This window comes from Haliaeetus leucocephalus, unplaced genomic scaffold, assembly GCF_000737465.1.
Source record: "Haliaeetus leucocephalus isolate CR32 unplaced genomic scaffold, Haliaeetus_leucocephalus-4.0 Scaffold295, whole genome shotgun sequence".
NCBI classification, from domain to species: Eukaryota; Metazoa; Chordata; class Aves; order Accipitriformes; family Accipitridae; genus Haliaeetus; species Haliaeetus leucocephalus.
In genome coordinates this window covers 10577065-10587421 of record NW_010972731.1, presented here as the reverse complement: position 1 = coordinate 10587421, position 10357 = coordinate 10577065, and the positions used below count along the sequence as shown (strand labels likewise).

At 39.3% G+C, this 10357-nt stretch overlaps 1 protein-coding gene across 1 annotated transcript; it reads right to left on the bottom strand.

The window, feature by feature from the left end:
- Positions 1-144: 144 nt before the first annotated feature.
- GNPTG (N-acetylglucosamine-1-phosphate transferase, gamma subunit) lies at positions 145-10286 on the bottom strand. The gene is made up of 10 exons (XM_010570543.1): positions 10231-10286; positions 9878-9945; positions 7686-7740; positions 7494-7577; positions 6344-6437; positions 4664-4778; positions 3997-4079; positions 3598-3726; positions 2106-2187; positions 145-990 (listed from the first exon to the last, which is right to left on the bottom strand). The coding sequence occupies exons 1-10, from the start codon at positions 10260-10262 to the stop codon at positions 866-868; spliced, it is 867 nt and encodes a 288-aa protein (XP_010568845.1). The 5' UTR covers positions 10263-10286; the 3' UTR covers positions 145-865.
- Between the last annotated feature and the right edge of the window lie 71 nt (positions 10287-10357).

Genomic DNA, 10357 nt, shown 5'->3' with positions numbered 1-10357 from the left:
CCCCGCGCCGCCCGGAAGCGGAAGCGCGCCGGCGGCCGCGGGGCCCCGCAGGCTCTCGGACGACGGGCCCGGGCCGAGCCGGCGCCGGTTGCCGCCGAGGAGCTAGGCGGCAGAAGCGGTGGAGCGCGGCGCGGGCCGCGCGCTGGCCACCCGGCGAGCTCACCAACCGGACCAGAGGAGGCAGCGTACCCGGCCTCCACCGACTCCCACAGTAACGGCTCCACCACTTGCGTTGGAAAAGTCCGCTTTATTCCATGCTACGTACAGAGAACGGCCACGTGCTCCCTCAACGGAGCTGTTCTTTTAGAACAGTGTTGGTGCTTTCACAGCACCTTTCCGTCAGAGCCTGAAGAGCTTTCGTTTTACCCACCCACTCTCCCAGGATGACATCAACCTCTCAGCGCGGGTGGAGTGGGGCGTTATGCACTGCTACAGCAGAAAACATTTCTTTTTCTGCTAAAGCCTGCACAGAAAACCTTTTGGCACACAGATGAAGCAACGTGTTCTTAATAGTGTACTTGCTGCCTTTCATGCATGCAACATCTTACAGCACTGGTCTTGAACTATTTTGTATATACACCACCTGTTGCCGTGCTTGATCAAAGAAAATAACAGCTGGGACTGGAGATGCACAGTCTGTAAACCTATGCCCAATATCGGCCTTAGCAAAGAAGTTTTACAAATGATCTCGGAGACTAGCCAACTGTTCTCCGCAATGGCGAGCCTGCACTCCATTATGTTCTGCTTTACGGCAGAAATTCAGAAAGTCAAGAATCCTCGCAGAAGGTCAGTCATCTCGGTGCCACGATACACGTTCAACTTCTTGACATTCCATATGAACTTGCTGTTTACCAGCCAAATTTCTTCATACAGTGTCATTCCAAATTCCTGTGTCGCCATGCAGGTGCTCATCATCCTTTGACCCGTTAAAAACAGTTGTCACTGCAGTTGCCAGTTTGTGACTTACATGTTCAACACTGGTATTTTCAGCTGTAATATTTAGTTTAAGACATCAGTTATTTCCGCTTTTAAACACCAAAACATTTCTGTCACAGAATTTACTCAATAGTTTTGAAATAATAAGTCACGTAGAGTAAGCTGTGAATTCTGCTTTTGATTGTACAGTTCTAATCTGCAGTAATTGTATGAACTAACAAACTGTCAGAAATACTGTGCAAGTTACATAGTTAATAGTTTAAACATGCAGATAAAATGTTCTATAAAAATTCCAGTACGATGAGTTTTCCCTAGAAAAGGGTCACCAATTAAAAAAACAAAACAAAAAAACAGAGAAGAAAGTTTCTCAAAACAAAAAGAAGAAAAAATTAAGTATGTCACTAATTTTAAGCTAATTTAATTAGCTCAAAGGTTCATTGTTTTCTTCAGGTGCCAATTCTGAACATAAAAAGTGTAAATATATATTCAGGGAGATTAAATCCTCCTTAGACAAATAGTTCATGTAATAATGGGCACGATGGACTGGAAGGCATGGTGGGGAACGACAGAAAAAAACCCACAAAAAAACCCCTAAACCCCACCACCAAAAAACCAAAAAACCAACTTGTCTGGAATTAATCCAGATAAGCCTTGCTTCTTCATAGCCAGCACCGAACAGTCTTTCCTTCTAAAAAGTGCATGTGATATGGTACTTAGAAATCAAAGAGAGGAAAAAAAGCTGACTAAGAAAGGATAAAACCAATTCAAACAGGTACAGAGAACATTTCAAGTGTTCTTGAAGAAGTCAGGCCTTGTGGTTGACTATGCAGAAAATGGAGTTACTTAAAAGATGCTTACGTGCTATGAATGCTCTAACACCGATTTCCTTTTTCTTTGGCACCTTAAGTACCAGAGACAAACTTCAAATACAACAGCAGTCAAAATTTTTCTATAAAGCTAAAATTTCAAGTCATCAACACATTTGGGGGGGGCAAAATAAGTCCTCTTGCACAGGAATCAAGACCTAAGTACTTATTAAAAACTTTGTCTACTGAATTTTACCTCCATATATGTCAGATTATTTAATCCTTGCTGTAACCAAAAACAACATTTGGGTATTCACATTCTGAATAGACAATAATGAAAACAAATGATACCAAAAAACTCACCAGAATTTCCTTTGTATGCAATACCGTGCTGACTTAATAAATCTTTAAGTTTTTTTATTTCTTTAGAAAGTTGCTTGTATTCCTAAGAAAGGAAATACATTTTAAATGGCTCTCCCACTCTCCAAATGCATACATAAAATGGGAATTTATAAAAAATAATAAGTCTGTGCACAGCTGTTAGAGCTTTTCACTTAGAAGATCTTAAAAGATAAACTGCTTATTCCAAGAACAAGGCACAAATTTTATAAAAAGATACATTCCTATGTTGCCAAAACAGGAGCCAGCTTTTTCCAAGCCCAAGAGTGAAAATTAGGAGTGCTTTCTGTAACTATTTCAGATCTATCCTCTAACTAGCATTTTATCATAGCATAAAATTGCATTCATAAAGTTTGCCACAGGACCAGGCTTATTTTATTTTATATTACAATGCTACAGTCTGGAAGTTTGTCACCTCCTCAACTCTTGACCTTCACATTCTTGCTTTCAGCAGTTTCTGTTAACTTACAGAGCCAGGGATTGCTTAGTACTTTTGAGGCTCAAACCACGTATCTGGAATCTCGAAGAAGCCCTAATTTTTTTATTGTGTTTTGTTTTTTACATCAATCAAGAAAGAGCAAAAGATTAACTATTTAAGATTCCGTGGTTACCAAAACAGCCAACTTTATGTCAATTGAGCTATGATGAAGCAGAAAAAGAAGTACAAATTATTAAATATTGTATTGTTAACTATTGGGAAAAAAAAAATAGGTGAATATTCCAGCTCCTAGCAGTACCACATCAAAATGGTGATCCTTATATAAGCATATTCAGCTAAACCCCAGTTTATTTGGTTATATTCAGGAATTACTACGTGGTGTTTTGTCTTTTCTACATTTTCAAACAAAATTACAACAGCAGCTTCTTCTCTGCATTATAATGAATTAATTCCCTTCCATGCTCTTTTTTTGATGTTCAGCTTGCACTCCTTGAGGTTGTCTACCTCTATTTTCCCCATTTCAATTCTGTTGCAGAAGGACTGTTCACACACATGAAAGTTATTCAGAAATGGACACAGCATAGCTCATTCTGCCCTTTGCTTGTGCAACAGCCAATGCATTCTGACACGAGTCTGGGTAATTATCCATGTCAACATTCCCAAGGCTGGTTGCACATTTATTTTCACTAGCAAGTCCTTCCTATTTCCAGACTGATACTCCCCAGAAAGAGTACTTATAAGGTGTTCATAACGCAAGTGCCTACTCTAATTCCTATACACACACCCGTCTTCTTATTGGGCATTCAGTTGTGCTGCTTTGTTTTTGACTTAAGGGCTAGAATAAAGATATCAAACCGCTCTGTATGCAGACTGCTACATATTGAAACCAGATGAGATAATCCCATGAACAGATTTCAGCTGAATCCAAAGAGTGTTTACATAATGCTGTCACACTTATACTGTCATAAAGTGAAAACCGGCAATATAATTCCACACTGTAAATATTACACTCTATACCTTACTGCACTTCTCCACTGTTTCAAATTCCACACTTATTTTCTTATTCTGTTTCTCAACTTCTTCTTCTTCTGTTGCTTTTAGAAGTCCTGCTTCCTCAAAAATCTCTTTCAGTATTTTTTTGTATCCCTGAAAAAGAAAGTTTCTAAAAGACAATAGATCAATCCACCCGACTCTCATCTCTGCTTGTAATTTGCACTGGCCATTCCAATTCCTCAAGCTTCACTGTAGCAAACATTACAATTATCAGTTGATATAGCAGTTACAGAGCACAAAAATTACTATTTGCCAACTGCAGAATAAATGCATCCGTTCGAAAAGGAGAAACTGCAGAAGCCAGGTTTGGCTATTTGACAATAATTGTTCTTTACCAAATAGGGTTGGAAGAAGTTAACAAACCTGGTCAGTTATTAGTTCATCATACAGAAGCTGCTCTGCTTCATCCCACTTCCTTTGTAGTGCTTCAGTCAGAGTTGGATAAACTGGAAAATGGAAGTCAAACCACGTAAAAACCAACAGCATTATCCTGCATTAGTTAAATGCTCCTCTAGTAGCATGCAAGTGTATTTGTTTTAAGAAGTCAAGGTTTCTATACAGTACAGAGTCTCTACTGCTTTCAAGAGTTGGTGTTAAACTTAAAATCCACTTCACACATTGAAAGTTGCCGGAGAATGCCACCAACCAAAAATTTTTCTCTTATTTCCAGCTAGAAGGCCTCATATTTCTTTGTTGAATGTAATTCTCACTGACCTCTCCCTTTTTGTAATGTAATTAAATGTGCAAATACTGCAGGGCTGATTCCTACGACCAGTCCAAGAAAAAAAGACAAAGAGAAAAAAAAAACCCAAAAAAACCCCCACTCACTGAGTCTACACTAGCAATGACAATTTATTTGAGAAATACCTATGTGTTATAATGACTGGGATTTAAAATACACTTCATATTATATGTTACATTTAATACTCATTTATATCAAGTTACAAACTCAAAGAACCTAAAAATTTACACTCTGAGGTTGGTGTAACATGCCAGCTGCTCCACACACAAATGATTTTCTAAATCTTACCTAAAAGAGAGTGGGGATGGCATACGAGAGGAGTCTCAAATGTCAGAGAGTAAACACAAGTACTCGGCTCAGACACATATGCCAATTTATTGCTCTTTCCACAAACAAGATGAACCTAAACACCAGTAAAAACAAAGATGCGTGAATCACCTCCACATAAAACAGGACAGGACCAGCATTGATGATCCATTTGCTGTCTTCCAATGCTAGCAGATGCATTTCTGTACATACTGTCATGTCAAAGCTTCCAGTGCTGTCACCCACAGAAAAAGAATCATAGCTAGCACATCTTCAAATTATTTTATCAAACGTGAAAATTGCTTGCTCTAATGGGAAATGGTCCCCCCACCTATCACTGTTCCTTGGACTCCCAAGCACTGTATTTCCAGCAAGAATTAGAGTAAAAGGGAGGGTGAATAGGACACCCTTTAGAACCTCACCTGACATAAGCATAATTCACTTGACAAATTTTAGTTCTGTCCAATGTGCTAAATAAAGAGAACAATACACATCTAGCCTGTAGAAATTTGTTTCCATCTTTAAACTTGCAGCACCAGTATTTTCTGTCTGTTCAAAACTAAATGCCAGTGAAAGATCTGAATCACAGTATCAAAGGTGATACAAGAATAGTAATTCTTTCCGCAGCCCCTATGGGAGATAAAGATGTTAACAAGGCACCTCCATCACAGTATAGAGTATTTTCACCTTGGCCAAGACATTTTGTCACTTATCCCATCTTCATATGAATTATTATTCCAACTATATATCCCTCTCTCAAGTACTGTATTGTCACCCATCATTGTAATAGCTAAGCATCTTTTACATGAAAAGCAGCCTGTTGTGAACTATACAGTATCTTTAACTCTTCTTCACAACATCTACCTATGTTACCAGGGAATGTGAGATTTAATTCATTGTATCTGTAAAACTGTGTAACATAATGAAACAGGAGGTGGAAAAAGAAAAACATTAATGAATGAAAGGATACACAATGTATGCAAATCATGTGCCACACATTGTCACAATCTGTGACACAAGTCTCAGACACCCTTCCTTACCCTTGGCACAGAGACTACTTGAATGTGAAAAAGAACATTTTAACCACTCCACAAAATAAGAATTTTTACTTTTTCTTTAAAATGTACTCACAGAAGAATCTGTTTATCTTGAGTTGGTTCCTCTGCCACTCCCATATATTTGATTGCTTCCTCAATTCTCCTTGCATGCCCTCTGCTCTTGTTTTAACACCTTACTTAGCTTCTCAGCATGCTGTTAACGCCTAATTCTTTTCCCTCCTTTTTCCTGGATGTTCTTAGCACAATATGCTGGCATCCCGCATTCAACAAATAGCTAATTTTCTTTATTTTTCCTGACACAAATTACAAAGCACTGTATGTTTCTACAGTAGTGATAATACCAGAATATTCCACTCTATCAAGGAAAAAAAAGAGTTAAAAGTAACCAATGAGAATACATAAGTAAACTTATTCAAAAATTTATCCTGATTTTAGCTTCCCTCCTCCATCCATTCACCTAGCTCCTACAGGAATTCATCTTCATGTTTTATATCACATCTTAAATTATGACTTCTTCAAGGTAGGAATGTTTCAGTCTGTAGAGTGTCATGAGTGTGTGTAGAGAGTCACGCTGTCTGAATTAGCATAGTCTAGGTTATTATACCTTTGTCTGTCTGCTCTTAGTTTCACATGAGTCTCCTTCCCTCATCCACATTCCAACAAATGTGTTGTTGTCAATTTCCCATTCATCCCAGATTCTGAAAGAAAACAAACCCAAAACAGGACATCATTTTATTTTAAGTTACTGGAAAGAAAAAGGTGAACACTCAGGAGGAAAAACAGGAATACCCTTATACCATGTTCAATTTAACTGTACATACTTCATTTTTGTTGTCTTAGTATTTCCAGCCAAGACCTTATAAACAGTGTAGTTTGTTATCTAGGCTGCTACACAGGGCACATCAACATTACTTTGAGAGCACAGTTTTGGATCAGCTTTCAGTTCGCAAACCATTTGCACGTACAAATCCATGTTTACATCCAATAAAATATAGCTTATAGATCATCCCACAACAAATTCCGTGAAGCTATGTACCCTGTGCAACTTGGATTGTTTGCAGGATTTTCAGTGCTGATGAGAGCACCTACAAAACCCAGTTGCTACTTCTGCTAGTCTTAAAGCCAATGATACTCTCAGCATCTCAATGTACCCTTTTCCTCTCATGTTGGCTCACTAATTATTGTGCACACAGGAAAAAAAAGAGACATCTATATACAAAATATTTAGAAAGGCAGTAATTTTAAAGCAGTGCTCTGGTTTATAATTAAGTTTATTTTAGGTCTTATGATTTGGATACTCTGGGGTCTTTGAATACTTTGGGATACTTTTTCGGGTCTACATTGAGTCTTTTATTACCTTTTGTTAAATATGTTTAACACAACGACTAGGCATAAAGCACTCATTTCATTTTGTAAGGTCACATTCAACTCAAAGTGAAAATAGTTAACAGATATGAAATCTTTGTTAATATAAGCTGTAGTTATACATTATTGAATTTCTCACATGAACATATCACACCTGCAGTTGGCACTGGTTATTAATCAGCCTCCAGCTAAAACAGGAAGTTAGTATTTATCAACAAAAAAATCTGAGTTTTTCAAGATGGGGTATTTTTATGCATAACGCCTTGGGAACTACAGTGACCGAACCTGACCAATAAAAGAATCTTAATTTTAAACCTGCCTCCTTTTTGACAATCTATAAAACAATCTACTAACAACACAGGTAAAACTTAAAGGTCTAAAAGCCTCACCCTAAAATCCCACTATAGGCATTCCATCGAAAAGTCTGCTCATGCTGAGTGACATTATGGAAAGGACAAAACTCATACTTGTACCTTAAAAGAAAAAAAGAAAAAGAAAAAAAGAAATGTTTTAGACTGAAATAAAAAACTAGTTTGTTCCCAATAAATATATAGAATCAAATATCCAAATCCATTACTCACGTGGATTCCACAAAACTGAAACACTTGCCAGCAAGCCTAAAGAGATGTGCAGGGCCTAAAAACACCACAAAATGACATCAAGGAAGAATAACATTTTGGTTAAATTTAAGCAAGTTACTGTGGTGACAAAATTGCAAGGCGTATGTGACAAATTTAGTTTTCTGCTGTACATAAGGAAATTTCTATCTTCCATATAGATTACTGTAAGTTCCCACTAGTGCTATATTGGTTTGCATCATGATCTTTAACATTTTTCATATTCAACACTCAGTGAAACAGATCAGCCTCTTTCTATGACAGAAATAAGAAAACTGTATACAAACAAATATTCAGAGGCCAGATCCATAAAAGGAATCATCAGTACAGATCTTGCCAAAATCTGACAATGAAATGACTAGAAGTCTTGCTTGGCAGCTGTCTGTCCCCAAAGTCATCCAAACTCCTCAAGTTTATACTAGTAAAGCCCATTTGCTCAGAATGATGACAGTGCTGCATATTTAAGTTTCACTGAGATTCTCGAACTAGATATTCCTTTTCGTAGTTTGCCTTCATGGTCTGATCCAGGTAGTATTCAGCAAGATAAACCTTCTACTGTCAGACAGGTCAGCAGTTACAATTCTACTCTTGTAGAATTGACCATTCCAGCCTTGCTGTCAAAGGAATCCAAGACAAGTAACTTGTAATTCAAAAAAGGGCCCAGAGTTCTGAACTAGGTGCTACAGGGCTATTTCAGTGTCCCTTGTTTAAGGTAATTTTGCATGGGATGATTAAATATTTGTGAGGAAAGGAGAAGAAAAGAGATTACAAAGCAAGTAAAATAAAACCCCATCCTGGATTCTAATTCCTCACTGCCAGGATTGCCTATGTACTTTTTCCAAAGATGTAGACAAGCAATCCTAGAAACAAAGATCAGACCACCAGAATCATGCCCTCCGGAATTCCCTAACCACTGGGATACAGGCAGGTTCTCTTTCCCATTTGATTTTTCTGACTGTATGATTTTGCACTTCATTCTACAGATTATCATAGGCTTGGCCAAAGGGTTTGCCCCTCTACTACATGCAACCTGTGCTTTAGTGATTAGGATGCTCTCCCCACAGAGGAAAAAAAAGCAAATTCGAATGTCCCTGAGGAATGCATTAAACTCATGCCTCCATTTCCTGGGCAGATGCTCTGAAAGAGAAATTATAGTAAATATTACCCCAGCTGTCTTGTAAAAGAAAAGAACAAGTAAGGTTTCCATGCTAAAGAAATAATTGTGAAGACAGGGTTCCATGCCTTAAGATTCCAATTCCATAGACGTTCCCAATTTTTGGCCACACGTAAGTTCCCACATCCAGGAAAGAAGGATTTCTATCATACTGTCCTTTTCACTTTTTTCCTGCTATTTTTGGCATCTTTCCATTCAGCATTCTATTACTAATCGTATTTCTATTTCACTTTTCACATGCAGTACCTGCAGAATTTATACATTTGATTTGGATTTATAAAACATGACAGAAGACATTAAGCATCATCACTTTCAGTGTCACCATACCAAGATGCCTTTATTGAACCTGAACAAGGTTTAAGCCCGTGCCTAAGGTTAGCAGAGAGACAAGAGTTATTTCCTTTTGCTTACTCCTTGCATTCAGGGTTTATTTTATCTACTGTCCTCCACATATTGTCTAGAATTTTTAGATTCCTGTTTACTTTGCTAAAGAAGTGGTGGATTTACATTGCAGCACCCAGCCTTCGTCTGTGAAACTGAACCTCTGTGACTTGTTCTAAGACTACTTTTAGGACTTTTTTAAAAATAATTTTTGAGTATTATCCCATCAGATGATGGGATGGCTTTTATATGACAATCTCAAGGATGCTAGGGATTGTTTCAAGAAGAAAGTAAGTTTTTAGTAAGGATCAGAAGGATCTGTGACTGCCTCAATAAACACAGAATAAAACATAAGGATAGCACTGTGACACCACCAGTCCAAACAGCACTGGGACATGGAACACGGAACACAGAAGAGCTTAATCCAGGTTTTAATCTGTCAGAAGCACAATAAAATATATTTGCCCATCCTTATTTCCCCCGATGCTCGTAAAACGACAAGTAAAATCAGTCTTTGTCTGCATAAAGTCAGGTTAGACTATTTTGCAAGTGACTGTCACTAAATGATGAAAACTACAAAAAAGGTAACGCTTGCGTATACCTGATACTGCAGAGGGGGACATCTTTGGCTGCAGCCTGTTTGGCTGAGGCAAGAACGGGTTATTCAACCTTTCAAAAGAAGGAGAGTGAAGCATTTAAGACCGAGTTACGCATCTGGCTCCGGCTGTATCCTCCCCTACCCGAGCGTCCCAACACCTACAGCCGCGCAGGACGCGCAGAGAGCAGCGACCCTGCCCGCGGGCCCACCAGCGGAGGCGGCAAAGGCGCCCGGGCCCGGCCGGGCCCGCCCTTCCCCGGAGGACGGAACGGTCTGGAGCGGGCACAGCGGCAGAGGAACCCGAGCCCGCCGAGGCCGGGTGGGTCGCGGGACGCGGCGAGCGGGCGGCCACGTACCCGAACGTGTTCGGCTCCTCCACAATCTTCATCTTCCCCGCCGAGGCGAAGAGACCTGCCGAGCAGAGAGCAGTTGGCTGCGGCGGGCGGGCGGACCGACCCACCGCCGCACCCGCTCGCCCCCCGC

Bases quoted from the DNA above. Each gene is read 5' to 3' on its own strand.
- GNPTG (XM_010570543.1), bottom strand. From the start codon at position 10,262: ATGAAGATTGTGGAGGAGCCGAACACGTTCGG. The intron at 7,578-7,685 runs GTGAGTAATGGA...TTTTCTTTTAAG, and splicing joins TTCAGTTTTGTGGAATCCAC to GTACAAGTATGAGTTTTGTC. The intron at 2,188-3,597 runs GTATAGAGTGTA...TTCCTTTCTTAG, and splicing joins CAGTGGAGAAGTGCAGTAAG to GAATACAAGCAACTTTCTAA.